General features: G+C 36.9%; 3 protein-coding genes across 3 annotated transcripts; 2 read left to right on the top strand and 1 right to left on the bottom strand.

The window, feature by feature from the left end:
• Positions 1-125: 125 nt before the first annotated feature.
• LOC104266094 (M protein, serotype 12-like) lies at positions 126-3,457 on the bottom strand. The gene is made up of 4 exons (XM_009861567.3): positions 2,331-3,457; positions 1,081-1,526; positions 506-638; positions 126-310 (listed from the first exon to the last, which is right to left on the bottom strand). Exons 1-4 carry the CDS (start codon positions 2,433-2,435, stop codon positions 161-163), a joined length of 834 nt encoding a protein of 277 aa, XP_009859869.1. The 5' UTR covers positions 2,436-3,457; the 3' UTR covers positions 126-160.
• Positions 3,458-4,967: 1,510 nt separating this feature from the next.
• On the top strand, positions 4,968-14,680 carry LOC100181601 (coiled-coil domain-containing protein 154). Its single transcript, XM_002123673.3, has 16 exons — positions 4,968-5,536; positions 6,402-6,498; positions 6,842-7,060; positions 7,493-7,666; positions 8,073-8,212; positions 8,610-8,712; positions 9,172-9,318; positions 9,584-9,741; positions 10,290-10,433; positions 10,728-10,908; positions 11,237-11,335; positions 11,542-11,677; positions 11,981-12,216; positions 12,513-12,730; positions 13,105-13,306; positions 14,014-14,680. The coding sequence occupies exons 1-16, from the start codon at positions 5,319-5,321 to the stop codon at positions 14,482-14,484; spliced, it is 2,943 nt and encodes a 980-aa protein (XP_002123709.1). The 5' UTR covers positions 4,968-5,318; the 3' UTR covers positions 14,485-14,680.
• A 695-nt stretch (positions 14,681-15,375) lies between these two features.
• LOC100178406 (slit homolog 1 protein-like) lies at positions 15,376-24,358 on the top strand. The gene is made up of 17 exons (XM_009861609.3): positions 15,376-15,576; positions 15,914-16,023; positions 16,536-16,746; positions 17,183-17,373; positions 17,856-18,075; positions 18,550-18,673; positions 19,035-19,133; positions 19,438-19,673; positions 19,915-20,059; positions 20,380-20,569; positions 20,787-21,014; positions 21,589-21,758; positions 22,045-22,221; positions 22,490-22,657; positions 22,845-22,968; positions 23,137-23,312; positions 23,581-24,358. The coding sequence occupies exons 1-17, from the start codon at positions 15,396-15,398 to the stop codon at positions 23,822-23,824; spliced, it is 2,994 nt and encodes a 997-aa protein (XP_009859911.2). The 5' UTR covers positions 15,376-15,395; the 3' UTR covers positions 23,825-24,358.
• Positions 24,359-24,425: the final 67 nt, after the last annotated feature.

The following is a 24,425-nucleotide window of genomic DNA, read 5'->3' as shown; positions in this document are numbered from 1 at the left end:
TTGTTACTCTAACCTTACAAAAAAATGTAAAAATTCAATACATATTTACCCCTAATGGTAAGTTGGTAACTCGTAAGCTGACGCGATGTGTATGGAAAAGAAAACCCGTGATATAACGACTGTAGTTGCACTTTAAAATTTCATTTATTCAAATTCCCTATCAGTCCAGCGCCTCATTCCCCTCTGTAGGTTTAGGTCCCCCCTTAGACAATGCACTTTTTAACAGTAAATTCGCTTCTTTTAATTCAATAATTCGTCTCTCGGTCTCCGTCATCCATGCAGCATACTTGGTGTCCCACTTTTCTCGCAACTGGAAGTATAAAGTCAAACCTTGATTTTAGCCAGAATATCGTTATAGTAGCTCAATTATACTGTTATAGTTAGATAAAGTGACATTCCAGTTGTAATATTACCAACGATAGTCTTTATAACACTGGTGTTCTGTTTCATACACCGCGTGCGCGGTTACGAGTTACCACGTATAACTTTGTAAGAGCGATCTTACGTCTTGATTCATTCGATCTGAGGCTTCCAACCATTTCGCTTCCTTCACGCTGAGTTCGTTGTATAAGGATTCAATTTTTGTTCTCAAATCAGCGTTTTCGCTCATTAGGCCGTTTATAAATCCCTCCCTGTCGCTGTAACAACAGATGTCAATATATATTAGGGTGGGGTAAGATGGGACACCTTTAACACATAATATCCAAGTATTCTGATCATAGTTTAAACAAATAACGGTCAATGGGAGTTTATAATTCTTTGAATGTTCTTTTTTACTACTAAATGTGACAATAGAGTGAAATGTGTCCCATCTTCCCCCACCCTACAATATGATCTAGAGCAGCACGGTTAGTCGCTACACTTTTAGTGTTAAACTATGCAGGTATCAATTCGTTTGTGCAATGAAGGAAAACTACACAGTATATATTACATAGTGGCTTCTAACAACAAAGTTCTATTAACGGTTATGATCCTCGTTATTGTGGTCGAAAGGATGAGTTAAAACAATGTTGTGCAAACATTTTACAAAACTTTTTGCACTACCAGATTGCTGCCACCAACAATCAAGTCATCACTTACTGATTTTCTTTGTGTTTATTTTCTTCTTGCATCGCCTTCATCTCCAATCTTTCTCTCAATCTTTCCAACTCCGTATTCGCGTCATCAGCAGCCGCGCTTTTTTCTCGACATTCCGCTTTAATCCTCTCCATTTCAGCTGCGTGTGTTTCTCTCACCAACCCAAAATCTCTCTCCCCCTGCTCGAATTTCGACTTCCACATATCCCGGTCTTTAGCCAGCTTAACATTTTCTTCTTCAATTGCTTTAACCCGATCTTGTAGCTCCTGGCATTCACGCACGGAGTTTTTATTCCTCAGTTCAGATTCCGCAAGTTTTCGTTCAAGTTCTTTATATTTATAAGTTTCTACGCCAGCAGATCTACCAAGGTTAGGTTGCTCCACTTGCACAACTTCCCGTTCCCGTTTAACAATTGTGCTGTTTTTAGCTTTCCTGAGATCCTCAAGTCTCTGAAAGGAACAAACGGTCTATAATGTCTTGCGTTCAAAGGTAATTAGTAGGCGATACGTTCAAGTTTTAAATTAGTAGTTCGTCGATACTGTTTAATAAGTCTGTCTAGTTAGGTTTTGTTTTACATGTATTCTGCGCCGTCACACTGGTTAGGTATACACACCCACTAAAGTACCATGTAGTGGGGTGGGGTAAAATGGGACAAGTTTTTAATATATTTTCTCGTCCCATTTGGTAGTAAACGAAGAACATTCGAAGAATTATAAAACCGTATCCTCGCAATTCCCATAGACCGTTGTAAAATGTTTTAAACACGATCGCGCTATTTGAATATTATGTGCTATAAAAGAAACTAATAAGACCATATAGTTCTAGCAACTATAGTGCGAAACCGAGATTAGAACCACTTTGGAAGCAAATTGCAAATGACACTTGTAAGAGATAAGATAACAGCTGTAAATGTAAATAGCATGTCAGGCGAACTTTCGAATTCTTGACACTTCTCTACGTTGTAACTATAGTAGTCGATACACTTGTATAGTAGGGTGGGAGGAGATGGGACACCTTTCATTCTGTTTTCTCGTCCCTTTAGGTAGTAAAGAAAAAACAATCGAAAAATTGTAAAATCGTATCTCCATGGCCTATACAGACCGTTGCGAATTGTTAAAAGTATAATCTGGATATTTGGACAATATAGGTATTAAAGCTGTCCCGTCTTCCCCAACCCTATACTATATAAATACACATAGCCCATTTAAAACTCCTTAAAACCACAATTATGAAAAGTCCAATATTAACTTTACCTGTTTAAGTTTCGTAACTTCGGCTTCTAAATCTTTTACTTTTCCCTTAAGCAGAAAACTGTTGTCTTCGTTGGACTTTCTGGCACTCTCACGAGATTTGCTCATTTTCTTATGACGCTAATCTCTAGATAGGGCAAATTGAATAAACAAATACTTTCAAGTTCGGTATATATATATATATATATATATATATATATAAGACTTTATTCGCGTTGTAACCTCAATTGTATCTGCGCTGTGAAATATTTCGTAACAATAACACTCCAGTGTTTTTCTTTCGAAAGGATTTCGTTTCGCGTATTGTTCGTTTTCTTTTGTCCGAAGACGTTTCGAACGCTGACAGAAAGTTTAAAGTAGAACTCCGTTTACTTCAGCAATCGCATACTCACGTCTGTAGCACTTGAACCCTTACCGTTAACGACTGTTATTAATTACACCTCATACGTGACATACCCACAACCCATTATGGGCGGCTTTGTAAAGAAAAGGTGTACTTCGTCAATTCATTTATTTACCTTTATTAACCGTATATGCTTAGTGTAAAATATTGAGCCTCAACATTTGAATATATTGCGCTGTAGGGTAAAATGGTTACCGTTAACTTAGTATCCTATATTTTCCAATTGCGTTTTTAACACTAACAAAACTCATTCGTGGCAATACGTTTATATAATTCTGTAAATATTCTTCGTTTACTACCAAATAGTCGATAAAAGTAGAAACATAAACAATCCTACCCCAACCTACTATATAACAGACCACACATCGTACCAGAGCTGTTGCATATACTTTCACTGTAACTCTATACGGTCCTTTATTAATCTTAAACATATATGCCTGTACTGCTCTTACCGAATGCGATTTTATCACAAATGATTTTCCCAATTATAAAGCAAACCATATTATGTAAACCTCTGTTATCGTAAACCTTTATTCAAACAATTGTGTGTTAAATATTTAAATTCACGCACTTGGCAATATCGCAATATTGTTTGCCTATGTTGTATTTAACTATACGTTGCCATTCCGCCGGCTGTACCTATATTTACATTGTATCTCGGGGAACTTGTGACTGGTTCGGATACTGTATAGTAATTTACTTCGTTAGTTAGTCTACTATTCCCATGCAAGTTTGAACTATAAGTATCCGATCCGCACATTGAAGAAGTTCATGATTAATTTACGTTTGTAATGGAATATTAAAGCGAAATCTGCATGCCTGTGGTTCTTGGGATCTGTGCGCAGTATGTTGCGTGCGTGTTTAGTTAACGGTAGATTGTGTTTTATTCACAGACGATTAAATCGTTTCAAATTTGTTTGAAAGCAAGATAAATACCTATAACACATTGGGAATGAAAAAAACGAACGCTTCTAACTGAGAAAGTCTGTAATATTTCTTCAATGTGTCTTACATTCTATCGTTTGTTTTTAGTTGTTATTTTTTTACAAACACAGCACCTCGTATTTTCTGGTCGTGTTTTGAACAATTAACAACGTAGTTTTAAAGTCGTTGGGTTACGGCTATATAACATGTTTCATCGTATACCCCACCCTACTGTATATCTAAGAATAATAAATAAATTTACATCCGTCAGTGGGCGCTTTAGCGCACAGTACACAACACCAACGAAGTGTAACAAATGTAAGAAGACACTGCCTGGTACAAGCCTACCAACACAGGAGTGTTGTGTTACAATTCAATCACTGTTATGAGTTACCAGGCAAGACAAAGACGTTTTACAAGTCGCAGCGCGGTTGGTAAATTATTCATTACAGCAATATGGTTTTATAGCCTAAGCTATTTGGTTTAAATCCAGGATGTTTTCAAGGTTATGGAATACGTTATGTTGTATTAAAGCGTACTGAGGCAACGTGCATATTACTTACCGACAAAATGATAATATTTACAATTTTACATAAAATAACAATGTTCTTTAAAAATGAAGCGAAATTTATAACAGCGAGAGTAGAAAAGTTAGAATTTTAGTGAAATCCATATACAGTATTTAGGTTTATTTTGTATGCAGATAGCCTACACAGTAACAGACAAAAAAAATATATTAAAAATGTGTTTATTTTGTATGTGTGTGCTATTATTATTTAGTTATTGACATTTTAAATTAAAAACTTTGTCAATAAAGTGTCTGTATGGCCAGTAGTATGTGCTAAAGTTAAGTGCTATTGATTATAAGTATGCCACGCAAGTGCTTGAACGGTACTTCTGCTAAAAACGAAGCAACCACAATTAAAGAAAGTATTAGATTCAATTATAATAAGGCTAAAATAACGAACTATCAGCAACGGTTATTAATATTTAAGTTGAGCAGCCAAAATTTGTTTGTAAAAAATGAGACGTGCGTTTTATATTTACTCTTAAACTTAAATATACAGTAGCGTGGGGAAGACGGGACACCTTCAGCATATAATATCCAAATATCCTGACCGTGTTTAAAACACACAACGGTCTACGGAAGTCGCGAGGATACGATTTTTATAATTCTTGGAATGTTATTTTTTAACTACCAATTGGGACGAGACAGAAGAATGAAAAGGTGTCCCATCTTCCCCCACCCTACTATACTACCTATAGGCAGCTATATGTTTAATTTGGTCAGTGTAGCCATTTGTTTTGATGATTTTTTTTAAATAACACGCGTTTTATATTAACTTTATATGTTTAGCATTTGTACAGAAACTATTCTTAAAGCGTTTTAATTAAATATAAATAACATTTTTATAGACACCCAGCGATTGGTGCTTTTGGCTAGCTGTATTATTCGGTCAATGTTAGTTTTGCTGGTCAGTGAAGTGGCTATTTATATATACACAGGTCTTCAATTAGGTTTTGTTACGTAATGGTGGAAGCTTTATTCCGTCACAAAATGGCATTTGTTACGTAATAAAGACATTATATATTTAAATTTCATGCCAGCCGTATATAGGTGTAGTTATAAATAAATACTTTATTTTTGTAATATAATAAAAGAAATGAGCCTTACGAAGCTGCCAGGACGCCATAGACTTGCAGTGTTGCCAGGTTTAGCTCCTTCTAGATCCGCTAGTTTAGCGGGCAACGACATCACCACAACACTGGCCACATTAGATGATGAAAGCAGCAACAAGCAGTTAGTTCCAATACCTTCTTATCCAAACTCAAAACACAACGTAAGACAACTACCAGCTTGGAATGGGACTACTTCACTACGGTATAAGTTTGTTTTCGTAAAAAAAATATAAAAATCTGTGAATGTAAGTTAGATGTACCTTTTTTGCATGGTAAAAAGTTAATGCGAATAACGATCCGCATTAACTTGTCATATGATAACTCGCTAACCGCGTTATTTTGCATGGTCATTGGTTTATGCGCGTATCAACATTGAGTTAGCTTATTTTAGCGCAATATTATTAAATCTAGCTTATAAAATAAGTTTTAATACTTTATGGTGCTATTACCAACGAAAACCTATAAAATTAATACCCGAAAAAGATTAGGCTCTTAAAAGTAAAACTGTACTTTCACCTTACTTTTCTTTACTCGCATAATGTGCAAAACAACCAACCTCCTACAGCAGATGACACGCTTATGACGTTATGCGTGTTAACCTTGTTTTTGCGAGTAAATATGCGAGTACTTACGCGCATAAAAGTGACCATGCAAAAAGGGTAATGGATACCGTTAGCACATAATATCCAATGTTTTATATTCGTGTTTTAAACAATTAGCAGTCGTGAGGATATTGTTATATAATTCCATAAATGTTTTTATGTTTACTACCAAATGGGACGTTAAAAGAGAATGAAAGCATAGGCATTCTTACCCCAACGTACTGTAATATAATATTGAGTAAAAAATATAACATACACTGTTAATTGTGATAAAGTGCCTTTTTAGCAGTATATATAATTTTCCCGTTTAAATTAACAAAACTTTTTCTTTAATAACGTTAACGAAGATAATTTTAGTTTACAATTATTAGGAAATTTAAATTAACGTCAAAACAGTCATTAAAACATGCTATGGACAATATACACAACACTCATACACACAAGTTATTACTACTTTCATTTTAGGTCCAGGGAAAGCGACGAAAGCATCGGAGGTCACATTCAAAATGTCGTCACGAGAATCACCATGTTGGAAGAAGGGAACAAAGCGATTCTGGAAGAGGTTAAATCACGTTACTACATAAATTAATATTACATTTTACCCCACAGCAATATATTGCCAATATTACTATTCTGCCTTTATTTAATACTTGTAACAGGTCTATTGAAATATATAGTACGGTGGGGGAAGACGGGACGTCTTTAGCACATAATGTCCAAATATCCCGATTGTCTTTATACAGTTACCCGCAGCGGTTTATGAGAGTAGTGAGGATACGGTTTTATAATTCTTTGAACATTCTTTTTTTATTACCAAATAGGAAGAGAAAATTAAACGAAAAGAAGTCTCATCTTCCCCACCCTACTATACTGATCTAGTGTAACATAATTCTTGTAATACACAGGTCTACCGACTACAAAGCAACGCCAGAGCGGCTGACTATTCAAGAAAAGAGGTTCAGAAAGAAGAAAAGAAAGTTCAACGTGAACTTATGGAGACGATGCGGTCAAGTAATGACGTCATCAGTCAGCTGACGTCACGACTCCGAAGAGCTGAGGAGAAACTTCATCATGAGCGAGAAAATCTACAAAATATAACTTCACATTCGAAGAAGCTGGAGCAGGTACGGCCATTTAATAGTGTGTGTTATATTTTGTCTCTGTATAGTTATTATAGTATATGACGTCCGCTGCAAAAATTTTGACTAAAACTACCTTGGATGTCATTTAGGTAATGGCAAGAGATGGTATATAAACAGAAGCGGTTTAAGGCTTAAGCGATATAGGACGTTCACTGTCACATTGTATACCTACATATCCATGTCAATATAAAGACAGAAGTAGTCTACATTCTAGCAGCTAACATTGCATGTATTTTAGTTTCTTCATTGTCTTTTTTTCATGCGATAGCACCCTTTCGCCCGGGTAGTGAGCATATCTCTGGCCTAAATCTTTGACCCCATGGCGTACAACACTACATGACCTCGCCCACGTTAAACATAATATCCTTTGGAATTGATTTTTACCATCTACTTTACTTTAATGATCACAAACAGGCATTATTCAACTCTCAAAAAGAAACCGACTCCCAGAGAGAGACGCAGACGTCACAGATGACTGACTTACGTCACAGACTTGAAGATATAACTCGAAAGTTAGAAAAAGGGGACAGAACATCGGAAAATATTGTCGACGAATTTCACCAACTTAAAAATAAATTAGATACTCAGGTAATGTAAAGTTCCTATTTCGGTACGGACTTGCAATACTTTCTAGTTTAGCGTTTCATCTATACGTGTGACCACCCATCTTTGGTTGATTCATTTTTTATAGGGACTCTAATACAGGGCTGTTCTAAAGTGCGTGTATATAAAACTACGTTGTAGGATGAACCCGCTTACCACATGATGTGTAAAAAAACACATAACTTTTTATTAATATAACAACGTTAAGTATTGTGGGGTAAAATGGGACACCTGTAGCATACAATACAATGAATGTCCTTTGTTTACTACTAAATTGAATAAAAATATAATGAAAAAGTTTCCCACCTTCACCCACCCTACTATACTTATATATAAGGTCGATACTTCCTATACGATGTTATAATATGCCTGATAAGGTATTTTACTACAGGCGATGGAGTTCAGCCACATGCAAAACGAGATGAAACAGAGATCGAAACGAACGGAAGATGAAATTAAACAAACCCTTCAACAAGCGAGGTTGCAGAAGGATAATAATAATATGGCTGAACAAAATACTCTTCAACTAAGGTAAGGTACTCGTAGTTATACACTGCTCTGTATTTACTATAACTTTTGGTCCGCCGCCGTGGATCCGTAGTTATAGACATTTGTGCCGTAACTAAATCCTGGATACTAGGATAGGTTTTAATACTCATGTTGATATGAGTGTATGTCTTTGGACACGACACTCAACGAACATTGCTGCAACCAAGTACCGCTAATAAGTTGTATCATCTTCGGTAATGAACCATCTGTGGCCTAATTCTAAAGTCCCATGACGTACCAAGCTGTAGAAATTTATCTCGTAGAATAGATTAGAATCTACTGACAAGTATTGAAAAATACGTGGTAGATTGCGAACATAGTGCAATTATGCAACGTATAAAGGAGATATATTCAATTGTATTTACCCTTACATCATCAGGCATTTGTTTGAATCACGAATGGCAGAAACACGTGACGCAGTGGTTGAGCTTCGTAATCGAGTCGCACACGCAGAGTCGGATGCAAGATCCCAAGTACAACAGGTAGTTTAAACACATCTATTAGTTATCAACGTGCTTTGCTATATGATCATAAGAGAATGAATTACAGCCTGTTTCGCGTATCGACTTGCACGCGCTACTTTATACGAATACATGGTTTGCACTTTAGTTATTGACACGTATATATACGGTTTGAAATAAGGGGCAACCTTGTAACAGTGTTGGACTACGGCTTACGGTTATATAACCAAGGGCTACGTTTATATAACTCTGTAAATGAGGTAGGGTTGGGACAGATGGGACACTCTTTCGTTCTTTTTCTCGTTCCTTTCGATAGCAAACAAAGAACATTCAAAGAAATATAAAACCGTATTCTCATGACTCCTATAGACCGTGGTTAAATGTTTAAAACATAATTAGAATATTTAGATATTATGTACTAAAGGAGTTCCATCTTCCCCCGCCCGATTATAAAATAAACAAAATAATACTTTTCAAAAGGTCAGTCTTAAAGTGTCGGAACTTCAATCTAACCTGGGAGATTTATCTCATAAGAGATTGGAAGAACTTCAGTCTTTGGAGAAGACGAGACAGGAACAAAGTCATTCAGAAGAAAATGAAAGATTAAAACTTCATAAAAAGATTCAGGTAACTTGACCAAAAAAAAAACATTAACAAATTTAAACTACTGTTAATACTCTAGATTATAACGTATAATTGAAAACCATATTTAGTTTGGATAAAAATATATTTTTATTCTCGTGAGCTTGCACAGAGTGTATGAATAATCTTATAACGACTGTGGTTGCCACGCAAGGATAAAAAATTCATTTATTCCTTATGTTTATTGGCGTTTTAAAAATTGACTTTCGAAATATCAGAATGTGTTAAAAAGTGTAAATTTATGTCTCAGGTCGTCGTTGAAGAAATGAGCGAAAAACTTCTTCAAAAAGAATCGAGATTACGAGAGGAAGCTCTTCGTAAGTTTGTGGATGTTGAAAAGTTGATGCAGAGAGAAGAATCTTCTCGTGTGGACTTTGAGAGGCAGATGAGGGAAGACACCGAAAACAGGTAAAGAAACAGTTTATATTTATTTTCATAGCTATAGGTTTAGACTTGTGCTTATTCTAACTAGTTTCAAAAAAGCTGTAAAACATTTGAAAGGTATATTTGCGGTATTTAGTTTAAAGCGTTTTTTACTAGCTTCTGCATGTGACTTGGTGGCTTTGGTGCCCCATTCTGCTTGTTTTACACGCTTGGTTTTAGTTTATCATTAGTCTTGCTGTTGTTGGTACTGTGTAGCTGACGTTCTAGTGCAAAGTCATGTAAAGTTTTATATAATAGGTTGGGGGGAGATGGGACACCTTTAGTACATAATATCCAACTATTTTGATCGTGTTTAAACAGTTAACCGTTTTTTTTGTACAAATTTCTTTGTTTACCACCAAATAGAGAAAAAAGTTGAAAGAAATTGTGACCCCCACCCTACTATATCTGTTCGACTTCACGCATTATATTATAACAGTAGTAAGGTTGTGTTGATTCGAAGCAATATGCATCAGTTGAGACAAGAAGTCCTGACGATAAGAAATGATTTCTTTTAACCTTTATTGCCACAGATGGAACCTCCAACAAAAGATTTACAACGAAGAGATGCAATCAATGAAAGAAATGCGAAGAACAGAAAGGACACGTCATTCTACCAACTATAAGAAGATTGACGAAATGTTTAAAACATTGGATCGAAAGATAAATAATGACAGGTGAGGAATAGTTTTACGTTGTATGTACAAAGATAGAGTTGATAGATATTTATAAGACGACGACATGTTAGGTGCTTGGATACACGCATGTTATAACTCGACAGTAAGCGTGAGGTGTATGAATACACCATGTGTGTCGGGTGTTTAAGAAGACACCCATGTTATAACTCGACAGTAAGCATGAGGTGTATCAATTCACCATGTGTATCTCATATATGAAAAAAAACAGTTATGTTATAATAAATAACCGCTTCGTGGCTGGTGTATAAGCAGCTAATTCGAATTTTGATTTAGGAAATCAGTGGAAAAAGTGTTGCTTGCCGAAATCACGAAGCGTGAAGAGCAAGCAACGCGTCAGGGAGGTCATATAGACGGGGTACAAGAACAACTTCGTATCGCAGTATCTACACTGCAACAAGCTATTGGTGGTTTACAGTTCCAAGCGGCAAAGGATAAAGATCGTGTTCTGGGCGAGGTATGGTAGAAGTATAATGGGGAACCAGTATGTATTTTTTTCTTGTCGTGTATTTTAGATGGGTTTAAATAGGGTTTTAAAAAGTAAAGTCGAAAGTTGCGGTAATGAATAATTTCCTACATGCCAAGTCCTCTAACGTGCCTTTCTGTGGCACAACATCCATTTTAATGCACAGAAATTGTTTCGTCCTCATCCCTCTTCCTAGCAAGCATCATAAATTACTTTATAAACAGGGTAGCGTGCTTAAACATGGTGTAAGCAACTAATGTGTCAAAAATGTTTTTTTTATCAGAATAAAAAAACAAACATTTTTTTTTACATTTCTTAGATAAAGAGTCGAATGGAAGACGGTGAAAGTAAATTAAACAGAGCTTTGACCGACACTGATGCTCGTTTGACTGCTTTGTCCATTCGCCTCACACAACAGGTAAAGGTTGTTATATATATATACGTAACTAGATCATGTTTTCAAGTTTTGATTATAGTCTTAAGAAATAGTTATACGAACTAACTGTAAAAATCACGGCTATAGAAAGTTCTTCACGGCTCAAGTTAGATTCTCGTATCATTTACCCCTAACCCCCTCCCTAATACACTATCCTGTGATTTGATTTTTTAACCATTTTCAAACAGGAAGAGACTTTGGATTCAAAAATGTCCGAATTCAAATCCACTGTAAGGGAGCAACATAATGAGATGATGCACAGCGCCACTGAGTGGAGAGAAGTTATGAATAAAGATATCGTTTCGATGCAAGACGTTTTAAAAAGTAAGTGAGCCGTGTTTCCTACACTACGCTCCCGCGTACGAGATCAACAATGTAACTTTGTAGGTGATTTTAACATATCTTTATATATCTCTGATAATTTAAACAATCCATAAAATGACACACGCGGTTGGAGCAATTGCGGTTAAGTGTCTTGTCCAGAAACACACATTCACAATGGTAGCAGAGTCGAGCATCTAACGTAACCTCAGGGATATAGCCACCACAGTGATACAGCGCCAAATAATGAAATGAACAAAGGTTCATTTTAAAGTTGATTTCAATTATAAACCTATCGTTTTTAAGGTGTGCCGCAAGAACTGAAGGAGACGCAGGAAAGAGTCGAACTTCTAAAAGCTGATGTTGAAACTAAGACGACGTTGGAAGCTGAGAGCAGGTTTAAAGATGCTGAGTCAACCAAGAAGCAGTTACGTAACATGAGCCAGCATTTTGAAGACATAGATTCTTCAATGATTGAGGGAAAACTGAAGTTTGATCAAATGCAAAGAGACGTGACGTTGGCGCAAAGGACTGTGTCACAGGTAAGCGGTTAACAAAGTCTATAGCGTTATAGTGTAGTCGGTTTAAAGTGCACTGGTTGTATGTACAAATGGATAGTGCACGGGAACGGTCTAAATATAACCGAGCTGCGGCGAGGTATTTCAAGAACATAGGGTTTAGGCCACTGTTGTGTTGTGCCTAATACCCAGTTGTTGCCGATTTTGGAAATTGGTTAATGATATTTCGCTATTCGGAATAAAATTAAGTATGTTTTGAAATGTTCAAGGCAAAATATCCACTAGTGTCTTCACCCACGATAATGTTAACTTCACATTAGATGGAGCGTCTACTCAACGATGCTCGTTCCAATCTTACTGTTCGTGTGAACTCTGAGACCAAGATGAGGATGGAGGAGACGAGTGGGATCAAACAAGAGCTTGCTCGTTTAAAGATGGATATTCAACCCTTGCTATGGAAGAAGAAATCAGATGATCGAACTTTTGTGAAGAGACCTTTATCAACTTTGAATGAATGGGGGTTGTATCAATGTGCAAGGTTTGTAGCTATTACTGGTCCATGGTAATAGTTAAATAAGTTTAATTTGTATCTTATGGTTTTGTTGTATATGGCTGAGATCTTCCGTCAATGTAGGCTATCGGATATCCATCAGCGATTAGTATGGCGCAGTGGCTCAATGGTTTTCCCCTTTTTTCGTAACCTAAAGATAACTGGTCGGATGCTCGATGCTTATCTGGATACTCATAGGCGCGTATGTATATTATTAGGCAAGACACCTAACTGTATTTTCTTAACTGAGTGGTCACTTGTAGGTTGTAGCAACCTGTCATCAGAGAGATGGAGTAACCTTATACGCTACAACAGAAAATGCATAGTTCTTCACATACCCAAAACTTCATATACAATTACAGATGGTACGACATTAAGATGCGATGGTTGCAACTCTTGGATAAAAGTCGGCATCGAAACTTCCCCCCAAGATCCAAAGAATTCTTCCCAGTACGGGATCCTCCTAAATCTGCATCACCCGTATCTTTAGGTCCGGATGCCAGAGCTGGGATTCCGGATGCTGATCTAGATCAGACAGATTACTCTGGCGAAGACACAGAACTGGTAAGGATTATGTCTAATGATAATCACGATTATTTTCCGGCTAATAATTTTTGTATTAATATTTTTTAAATTTAGGAAAAAATATTTATAGAAAGTTGTATTGTGAATTAATTTGTTTTTGTGTTGTAATTATGGATATTTTAATCAGTTTGAGCATATCGGTTTATTTTTAGCAGTTACACAGCCATTTTATTAAGGACCAGACTCAGATCTGGTCTAAGCATTGATAATTGACCAAATAGGCTAGTAATCCTAGGCATTTTAGAACTAGACAGTTATTTTTATTTCAGAGCCTATACAGTTTTACCAACAGTATTTCCTCAAAGTACACCATCAGCCATATGGCACAGTGGTTAGCGTGGCTGCCTCTTATCCCATAATGATGTGAAATGGCTGCGAGGGTCGATGCTGCTTCTATTGTGGCTGTATACGTCCTTGGCAAGACGCTTAACGACAATTGGTTCAACCCAGTGGTCCCTAGCTTTGTGAACCAATTTATCATAAAAGTTGTCAGCCATACACATAACAATTTCCATACAAACATAATCATTTAGAAAGTTTTATATGTGGTGACTCGTAAGCCGGTACGACGTGTATGATGCAGAACACCTGTGTTATAACGACTGTCGTCTCCCGTCACGCGGGGATAAAACAGTAACATTCATTCATTTATCTGTTACGTGAGATTTGTTTTTATCTCTCAACAGGAAAATCTCGTTGAAAGGAATGACACTCCAAGTCAACTTGCTTCTTCTCGCGCTACTTCTGCTGACGTACTTGATGCCAATGACGTCATCGGAGATGTCGGCGATGACGTAGTCGAAGGCAACATGCCACCAGATGGAGCTATAAACCCTCAACCCGCGTGGTACAACCAGGAAAATGTTGGCGAGAAAAAAACGAACGCGTCGAGAGCCTCAAACAAGAGCGGTGGACAGAGTAGTCCTAAAGTTACGAAGCAATCGACCCCACAGCCTACACCAGGTAATCAATCACCACCTGGTAGCAAAAGGTCGCCACTGCAGCGAGATTCTGGTGGTTCGAGGGCAAGCAGGGCATCACAGCGAAAAAGTAACGAAGCTGCAGCCCCATCTACCGGTGGTCAGCCGAAGCGTCAACAATCCCAAGTCCAACCCGGAGGGGGTACGTCTTATGATATGGAAGGACGAAGAAATTAAACTTTGTTTGTTTAAACTAGATTTCCTATTTTGGCGCCGGATTGTAGTTACAACGTAACTGCGTAAATTTCCACTGTTTTTCTTAACCCGCTGCTACGAGTGCTTTCATTTATCACTGTGTCTTTTTATGTAGTTTTCTTACGTAACTTGCACTGTACACGATTGTAATGGTTGGAATAAAATAATAAATATTGTAGAAGTTTATTTTCTTGGCGTGTTACGCATTCGCCGTATTACTTTAAATTGATCTTATATCAAAACACTCGGCACCAAAACTACGTGGTTTTCCGTGTATAGTAATAATGGCGACGTATTTTGTGTTTGTTTTATGTTGGTTTCAATCTTTTGTTTAGTCGCAAAAGGCAAGGCTAACCAACGGACGGAAAAGGTAGGCAGGCTGTATTTTGTAAAGCACTTCTCAATTTTTGAGGGCCGAGTAAAGAGCTCTTGTAACGCGTGAGTTCGCGAACTTAGCAACAACATTCAGCTCATATTCTTCAACTGGTGAGTTTGCTAATAACGATCAAGTCGCTGCACATTCAACAACGAGTTAAGGGCTCGCCGTCTTTTTACAGCTGTCCCCTTTGTGTCAAACCAGCCACTCTTATGGTCAGTATTAGTTTTATGGTACAGTGGACAGGAAAGTTACAGTTATATATATGGGTTAAAATTACCTTGCGCTCGTTGCCGATTTGAAAAATTTAGCTACGAGTTTATAACAATGGTATTTTTTTAATTATCTTTTCAAAACAATAGCGAGGATCAAATTATTGAAACAACCAAGAAAGGGATATTTAACAGAAAAACGTCAGTCGTTAAAACTGTATTTAGAATTGTGGAAAAAGAGCGTCAGTTAAAAATCGTTTCTGTTGAACCCGGAGTACTAACAAGCTTTTTTAGACAAAGCAAACATGGATACATTAAATTTAACACATGTGTTAGTGACGTTACTAGTTCTTACACCTCTGATCATCGCTAATTGTCCAAATGGTTGCGAATGCGAAGATACGACCGTGACTTGTAAATTGCCATCTGCTCGTGCTGTGCCAAAACTTCGTATACCAAGAAACACAACGAAACTGGATTTGTCAGGTTCTGAACTTTTACAAATATTAAATTATTATAATTTAACTTTTTACGTCCAAATTCTGCGATGCTATAACAGAACAGAATTTGTAACTTTTGGCCACAGTCACATATTTGACAGTATAGGCTAAACTATTAAAAACTTAATTATACCGTTTTGTTTTGCTATTTAATGCGCTTTTGTGTTAAGTAATTGATTGTTTAGCCAAATTAAATGCTGCAGTCAATACATGTGAAGTAACATACTTGGTAACACGGGTATATAAAAAAACACCTTTGTTATAATAACTGCCGTTTTCCGACCACGCGAGGATAAATTATGTTACATTCATTCATGTTCCAGGCAACAATATTCTCAATGTACCACGTGATTCTTTCAAGCATTTGCCGAATCTAGAAGAGATCAACTTGGACGGAAACAAGATTTATTTTCTTGAGGATGGAGCTTTTGATGTGAGTACAATGGAACATAAAGTTTTGAATACATCAGTATTTCAAAGTTCTGTTAAAAATAAATTTTACTAACCGTGGGCAGCATTGTACGCATGTAGACTTTTGTTTGAGCTGTTTTTTTTTGACGGCCAGGCATTTAAAACCTAAACTGCATAAGGCGTATTTTTACAACTGTTGTTTGCTGTTAATTTCCGTATTTCTTGGAGATTTTTTAAAATATTTTAATTTCGCTGAAGTACCGAAGTGATAAATATTATTTTGTTTCAACTTTTAATAGCATATTATGTATATTATACATTGGTAGACACAGGACACCTTTAACACATGTTGTTCTGATCGGATTTAAAAGACTTACAACGGTCAATGGGAGTTGTGAGAGTACGGTTTTTAACTCTTTGAATGTTCTTTGTTTACTACCAAACGGGACAGGATAATACGATAAAAACGTGTCCCATCTTCTCCCACCCTACTATTTGTTGTTGTTTTATTTATCGATATTATCGCAATCGCAGAACTGCCCGAACCTTCGCGTAATTTCCTTGGAAGAGAATAATCTTCACATGATTGAAGACAACGTATTCTCGGAAGTCGAAAGCCTTGAGAAATTATATCTAGCAAGTAACAGTCTAACAGAACTTCCACATTTGCATCATAACGAGAACTTAACAACATTGTGTACTTATGGCAACCAAATAAAGGCGCTTCCCAATGACGCATTTACAAGTATGTATGATAACATGTTATGAACTACTTGAACCTCTAATTTGACGTATTTTCCATTGATTATAAATGTATCTGTTTGTTTTTAGATTTATTTTTGCCTGGTTCGATTATAGTTATATGTCCTTTTCGTCGTAATTGCGAAGATGTGTTAAAAGAATATTAGCTATATAGTAGGATGGGGGAAGATGGGACACCTTTTCAATCTATTTTTTTGTTCCACTTATGATTGTAAACAAAGAACATTCAAAGAATTATAAAACTATATCATCACGACTTCCATAGATCGTTGTTAATTGTTTAAAACACGATTAGGATATTTGGATATTATATGTTAAAGGTGTCCCATCTTCCCCCACCCTACTATATATAGAAAATACATATATATGCGGTAAGTAAACGCTAAGACAAAATTTACGTAAATTTAAATTCTGTTTAGATAATACAAAACTGATTGAACTGAAAATGAAGAAAAACCTTTTGACCGAAATCCCACGCAGTGCGTTTGCTGCTGACGTCAGCAATTTTAAGACACTTAATCTTGTGGGCAACCGTTTAAGAACCACGCCCTCTGTGGTGAGGGAGATGACAGGGTTGACTGAACTATCGCTTTGCTACAACCCGATAAAGGTATAATAACTAAACCTATTCCTGGGTATTCGTGTGGTTCAATTTCGTAATTAAAAAAATGGTACAAATACAAATTTACATATTTGGTAACTAGTTAGTGGGCACGAAGTGTACGAACTCGTCAAAGGCAGAACTAGTATGACCAAGTTAGGCATGCAGTGTTTACCAAACTAAGTACTAAAATCTTTGAAAATTTGATTAGATAAAAGGCTTTAACATGTCTTATGTATATGGGGTTGAAAACATTTAGAGCGGCAGATAATGCATGGATTATGTTGCTACTTAAATTGTAATACCTGTTCACCTATTTGAACTAACCTTATTGGCGACATGCATAAAAATTTGTCAAAAACCGTACCGCGTTAATATTTCAACATGCATACAAGTTTATAATGTGTAGACAGTATTCCGAATGTGATGCTGGTTTACAGTATTAAAATCCTTTTTTTAGCTAATATAATGGAACACATTTCCTCTTCCAGATATTTAGTGCTGAAGATTTTCATCCGTTGGTAAATTTGCAAAACCTTTCTCTTGCTGGTGTCGAGTTAGGGGGATTCCCGCGTGACGTGTTTGTTCTGCCAGAGTTAAAACGACTTGGTCTAAAGAAAAACAAAATCAGTTCCAACACCCTCGGAAACTTAAACTTTCCCAAACTCGAGTATTTACAATTGCATAAAAACAAGCTGGATAATGTTCCAGGTGATTATTGTCTGAGTTTAACAGTTTTTTATAAAAATATTTATCGAAAATGAAAAAAAATAGGTAATTGTGATGTAGTAAAGAAGCAAAACTTTCTTATAACATGGTTTTCATTAAATAACATTTGCTGTGTGTGGAAATTAATATTTATTTTCCGTGGTCACGAATATATATTTTGTTATCAAATACTGTATCAAATTTTATCGAAAAATATCGCGCATTTTGTTGCAAAAGTATGCCATTTTAATTTACGAAGTACGCGAACTTCCTTCAGAAGAAACTGTTTTAAAAGTTTCTTTAGAAGAAATTTTAATATAATAAACATTTTCCCTAAATTTAAATTAGTATGGAATATCTTACTTTTGCTCTTATGTGAAACTTTAAGTATAATATATCCTTGTTTTATACGCATTTATTCCTTTGTATGTCGTAGACATTTTTTTCTCATATTTCTTTTATTTCGTTCTACAACAGCTGCATTCTCGGGGGTTCCGAATTTAGTTGAATTGGACTTAAGCAACTGCGAACTGACCGGAGCAGATATACTTGCATTTGAACCTCTTACTCGTCTCAAGTCTTTAAACTTGGGTGACAACTTGTAAGTGGCTGTGGTGTTCGAACATATAAATTGGATAAAACCCAGAAGTTTAACTTTAGTTTGGTGGTCTATTTCTCAATATACAATACAATAATAAGGGGTTACGGTTTGATGTTCTATCATTTTTGTCGTATGTGTCCTTATTGGCCAAGACATTGAACGGAAGTGATGATGGGAACCTGAATAGAACGTTAAAACGCAGTTCCTTTGGACTGGCAAATACATGTGAAGAATTCCTTTCAATCTTACATTTAAGTATATGGCAATATTTTTATGGTATCCCATCAGCAACACCGTGTAATGTAAAACAATTAGCGCCAAACTATTAAAAAACGTTTTTTTAAAAACACTTTCCTACCAGGTTGACGGCGGTGCCAGTTTTGTCCAACGCCAACTCAAATATTGAAATTCTAAAGTTAAACAAAAACAACATTACCACGTTTCATTCAACCAACTTCCAGTAAGCTACAATTACTAAACATAGATAAATTTAGAAAAATAATTTCCTTAATGTACTATATATACATTCTACTTAAATAATACAGCTTAAAATTCAAATGAATATACATTAAGATTAGTTTACCGCTTCAAGTTTTTTGGCTTTTAACCCGTAAGTTATATTTTTTACATATTGTAACTCTGTTGTTTACTGTATGTTCATTAAATGCAATATCACACCTTACACGCTATATATAATACAGGTAAATAACCACTCACTATATATCTAAAACAAGTTCCCTTCGTAATGTTTTTCTCTTTTTTAGAAACCTTCCCAATTTGCAAACCCTTGACCTTTCTTATAATTCGATCACCAACCTCCCATCGACCGCGTTTTCCTCTCAGAGTTTGAGGTGGCTGGATCTCTCTCACAACGATCTCACCAGAATTCCCGACGCTTTAACTTTATCCATTGACGCTCTAGCCTCGTCCACTGTTAACCTGAAGACTCTCAACATCTCGTTCAACCAGATATCTGAAATGCACGCAGAAGATTTTAAAGGTTAGAACCCTTTTTAAATAAAAGAAAGTAAGCAGGCATAGGACGCTTTAGGCAGTAATATATTAACAGTTCAAAGCAGACGGGAAGAATGCCACCCTATACTGTTACTCTTTAGTTTAAGGCCTACACCTGCATCACAAACTGGCTAAAATCATTCTTTTGTCGTTGCCGCAAGCAAAACCTGTACCCTCGTAATCTCGGTGTGCACTAAAATGATTTGAAACTCCATTTTACATTTCAGGAGTATCCAGACTGACAACGCTAAGCATAAAAGGCAACGGTATCACTACAATTGCTGGTGAATGGGTAACAAAACTGAGGAATCTTAAAACGCTTCACCTGTGCAAGAACAAACTGAGACAGCTAAACAAGAATGCTCTTGCCAAGTATGATAAAGTCAAAGTAGATTAATCTTAGTTGTTTTAACCACTGCAGTCTAAACTGTACAGCGAGGTCCCTGGTCCAACCCAGTGGTCTCTTTTACGTCATGTTGGACATTACCGAAAATGAACAAATCCTCCCAAATTAATTGCTCACGTAACTACGCATGTGATAACACGTAAGTGGCAACAAGGTGTGTGAAACAAAACACCAGTATTATAACAACTGCTCGTTGCCTCGCCGTTAAATAAGTTTTCCTCAGGCCAATTATGGTCCGCCAAGTTGACTTTCAGCAGTTTTTATACAGTTTAAATATATTTTTCAGCTTATCACTTTTAAACGAACTGACAGCGGACGACAATGAGATAGAAAAGATCGACGACGATACGTTCCAAGGAAACAAAAAGTTAACCAAAATATCCCTAAAGCGGAACGGACTTATCAGCATTGGCGATCAGGCTTTGGTGGAACTAATTAGGCTGGAAGAGATATGGCTTCTGTACAATAATCTAACGGTAGGTACTGTTACTTAACATTACTTTGGAGCTGCGAATAAGAGATTCTAAACTGCTACAGTAAAATTTTGAATTAAACGACAAAAATATATGCCCTTTTTGCATGGCTTCATGTGTGGCGTATGTGTGCGTGTGCATATGTAGTATTGATTGTGCTCAAGTAACGGTGTTACTAAACTTGCTTTGCTTAACTATTACAATCACATACTTTTAACAGAGAACGCCGAACTTTCGACACAACACAGAACTTAGAGTTCTAGGTCTCTGCAACAATCCTATAGGGAATCTCCCGGACGGTGCTTTTGTTGGACCTTCGAAGTTGGAACTCGTGTTGTTACGTGATGTCGGTCTTACGCATTTACAACCAGCAGCATTTGGAAACGTGGAAGGGATTAGTTATTTAAATCTGGGACTTGGAAACAACTTGACTTCAATACCGACATTGGTAAGTGTATTGGAAGGTCTAGGACCCTGGGAGATGGCAATGTAGGTCACAGCCTATATTGCCCAAGTATAGTAGGGTGGGGGAAGATGGAACACCTTTTCGTTTAGTTTTCTCTTTTCATTTGGTAGTAAACAAAGAACATTCAATGAATTATAAAACCGTATCCTCATTACTTCCACAGACCGTTGATAATTGTTTAAAACACGATCAGGCTATTTGGATATTAGGTTTTAAAGGTGTCCCATCTTTCCTCACTCTACTATATGTAAAATAAAATATTTTGGTTCTGAAATCGGATTGAAACCTGTAAAACAACTTCAAACGTTTAGTTATAAACTTAAGATCACTGTTGCTTAAATATATGGGCCAAGATTAAGAAGACACAAATGCCAACCGTGTTAATTAAGTACAAACTTTGTAAAATTTGATTTAGTGTCCTTCTTTAAACATGTACAATTTTTGTTTAAGTTAGTTAAATCATCGGTTAAATGTATAAAGTTTTACTGTAATAATAGTACCCTTCTGTATTTAACGGTTTAATTAATACAAGTGTTTTAAATACCCTGTTGTGCAGATACGACGCATGCGTTCATTAAAATCTCTGATCTTGAAAGGAAACCCAATCCCAAACCTCCATGTTGCAGACCTTGTTGGCTTAAACAACCTACAAGAGCTACGATTGGACGACATGCGTTTAAAATCATGTGACGTCACGCAACTTTTTCCCGCCTTACCTGCATTGAGGTAAAAAGTTCAAAAATGGAAGATGTTTGATCTTGGAAACTCCAATACTTTTTGTTTCTTAAGGATAATGATATAGTTTTAAAATTGAACCATTTGTCATTATATATGAGTAATACCGTTGGAATGTAAGATAAATTGGGGTTAAGGTGAGAATTGGTAATCTAAAACTGTCCCCTTTGCATAATTTAGGTGACACTTAAGCGGTCCACAGTTTTTCAGGATTTTTTCAACTGCCTTGATAAACACCTTACAGTCCGCAGTTTAGATAAATGCCATGTTCATGTAGGACTTTGTACCTTGCCGGCAACCCCTGGGAGTGTGGGTGCGGGATGCAATGGTATGCCCTTGGTATTGATGGCGCAAGAGCTAAAATTCAGACAAAGGACAGAAAGCAAATAGTTTGTGCGAGTCCACAACGACAGGCTGGGAGGAGGATTGATTATCTGAGGCTTGGTGATTTCAAGTGAGGAGCATGTGTGTTTAAAAACATTTGTCGCCTTGTTTTATTTGCATAGCTTTTTCAATTTTCCTCCTAAACGAGATCTTGCAGCGAGTGGGTATGTAGACTAGTGTTGTCCCCTTACCCCAACACCCATGTGTTAAGCACTTATTTTATCAGACTTTTGAATTATAGAAACAGAAAATATAAACTTCTTATATTGCCATCTATTTTTTTTTAATTTTAGTAAAGTGACGGATTAACACTTTTAAAATGCATATTCTTGTTGCAGACAATGCTTACCCAGTGTTGTGAAGACGGTGACGGCAACTACAGCGGTTGTGTCTCTACCATATATTGGTATGCTGGCCTCAGATAATGTTGATGCATTTCATGCTGTATCGTACACCCCATTGAATGGTGGGCACGAGAAAAGGATTAAAGTACGAAATCACAGAAGGTAAACGGCGGTAAAACTAAACCCACATGCCGGCAGTTGTCTATCGTGCGAATTGTACAAATGTTTGAAACGTCGGCCAAGACCCTTTGTCTGTTATTATATATTAAGATGGCAAGGTTCAGAATCCTAACTGAGACTTTCTAGGTAATACAAGAAATGGATTTTATTGACAAATATTTTTAAACAGAGAAGTAACCTTGACGGGCCTCGAACCCCAAACCCGATACTTAGTGTGCACTGCTACTGTGACGGTCACTGGTGGGTCGGGAAATACAGGAACATCAAGAAAAGGGAAAGAGCTCTGTAAGAAGGTTTGTACAAACTTTACTTACTATTGTATGTCAGTGGCAGTTAAACTACTTGTGGTATTAGTTTGCTACCATGGTGCTGTTGGGCACCTAACATGGCGCGTCTAAAACTCAGGCCCAGTTTTTTCCATAACGCCCTATATTGTACAAAACACCCTTCCTGTTTCATAGTTCATGACTTCTGGTGCATCTGCAAACCCAGATGAATGGGACGACACGTTGTTGGATGAAACAGTTAAAGGAGGTCTATCTGATGATGATTTAGTCATCATGTACGCTGTACTTGGAGCGGTCCTGGGATTCATTATTCTTTGTGCTTTAGGCGCCGCTACTATTTGGTGCCGCAGGTATTTGGGGGAACGGGAAAAAAACGTGATTTAAAAAACTAAACCCCAAAAAAAAAAAAAAAATTTGGGGCCCAACCGGGGGAAAAAAAGGGGGGGGGGGGGTTTAGGCAGGGTAAACGGTCTAATTTTGTTTTGTTTTTATATACTAAATGATTTGCTTGTTCTGCCTATTTGGAATAAAGAGGCAAATATGACCCTTGGTGCGCAGGGCAGCTGCCGAAGCATTCTGTCCATATAGCGCATAAAATCAATTGTTTTGAATACGCAGGTCACGTTCAGAAATGCGGAACCAATTTGCCAACATATCGGTTTCCGAAGACGGGGGCGACGACCTGCATCGGGGTAACGGAAGGAATGGCGATTATTCAAACAATCCACCGAGTGGGGAAGACAATAAGATTCACACAAAGTCTGACGTCATGATGATGCCGACAAGAGGGAAGGAAGGACTTCCAAATATGGCGTATGACGTGTCGGGGGAAGTCCCAAAAGGAGTCCGCACAAAGCTGTAACTTGATATTTTGTAAATATTTTGATGTTTATTTCTTCGAGATGCTTGTACGGTAAACACTTCGCATTGGCGTCATTTTTAATCTGATATTGAGTCATAAAACAGCACGCGAATAATTGTTTTAACGGCATAATGTAATGTCAGTAGTTTCCGTGGCGTGGCATCTAATTGTTGTGGCATGGGAGTGTAAGTCACGTCTTCCTGTGGTGCGGTAAGCCACAGTGTAAACTCCCATGTTGCGTACCACCGCTACCATGTACACATTGTATATTGTGATTAACTTGTTTAAAGTTCCGCGAAAATAATGATTTAGTGATTTGTAACATGATTTGTTGGTGTAAGTGTCCGCAATAATGTTTCTCCTTCTTGTTTTCTACGTCATTCGGTAACCCCAAGCGCCATTCTCTTACATTTCGAAGAAGTAGATACAATTGACGTAAATTGCTACCGCTATGTCATTCCGTAATTGCTGCCCTAACATTACATTGACTTTTAACTCCGCTGTTGTATAATATTAAAAGGTCACGTTTGCATATACCTGTACAACTGTACCCATTTGCGGCTCCAATCACTTTAGAGTCCGAAATGGATTCAGTGGCGTA

This window comes from Ciona intestinalis, chromosome 10 (assembly GCF_000224145.3).
Source record: "Ciona intestinalis chromosome 10, KH, whole genome shotgun sequence".
Lineage (NCBI taxonomy): Eukaryota > Metazoa > Chordata > Ascidiacea > Phlebobranchia > Cionidae > Ciona > Ciona intestinalis.
Note: the sequence above shows the minus strand (reverse complement) of the source record. Positions and strands in the feature narration are given on the sequence as shown.

What these genes read in the sequence shown, in the direction of transcription:
- LOC100178406 (XM_009861609.3), top strand. Translation starts at nt 15,396, where the DNA reads ATGGATACATTAAATTTAACACATGTGTTAGTGACGTTACTAGTTCTT. An exon ending in AACAAGAATGCTCTTGCCAA is followed by an intron (nt 20,060 to 20,379) that starts GTATGATAAAGT and finishes TATATTTTTCAG; the next exon opens with CTTATCACTTTTAAACGAAC. An exon ending in GGAAAGAGCTCTGTAAGAAG is followed by an intron (nt 22,969 to 23,136) that starts GTTTGTACAAAC and finishes CCTGTTTCATAG; the next exon opens with TTCATGACTTCTGGTGCATC.
- LOC104266094 (XM_009861567.3), bottom strand. Translation starts at nt 2,435, where the DNA reads ATGAGCAAATCTCGTGAGAGTGCCAGAAAGTCCAACGAAGACAACAGT. An exon ending in AAGTTACGAAACTTAAACAG is followed by an intron (nt 1,527 to 2,330) that starts GTAAAGTTAATA and finishes TGTTCCTTTCAG; the next exon opens with AGACTTGAGGATCTCAGGAA. An exon ending in CAGATCGAATGAATCAAGAC is followed by an intron (nt 311 to 505) that starts GTAAGATCGCTC and finishes TTATACTTCCAG; the next exon opens with TTGCGAGAAAAGTGGGACAC.
- LOC100181601 (XM_002123673.3), top strand. Translation starts at nt 5,319, where the DNA reads ATGAGCCTTACGAAGCTGCCAGGACGCCATAGACTTGCAGTGTTGCCA. An exon ending in ACAAAGCGATTCTGGAAGAG is followed by an intron (nt 6,499 to 6,841) that starts GTTAAATCACGT and finishes TGTAATACACAG; the next exon opens with GTCTACCGACTACAAAGCAA. An exon ending in CAAAATACTCTTCAACTAAG is followed by an intron (nt 8,213 to 8,609) that starts GTAAGGTACTCG and finishes TTACATCATCAG; the next exon opens with GCATTTGTTTGAATCACGAA.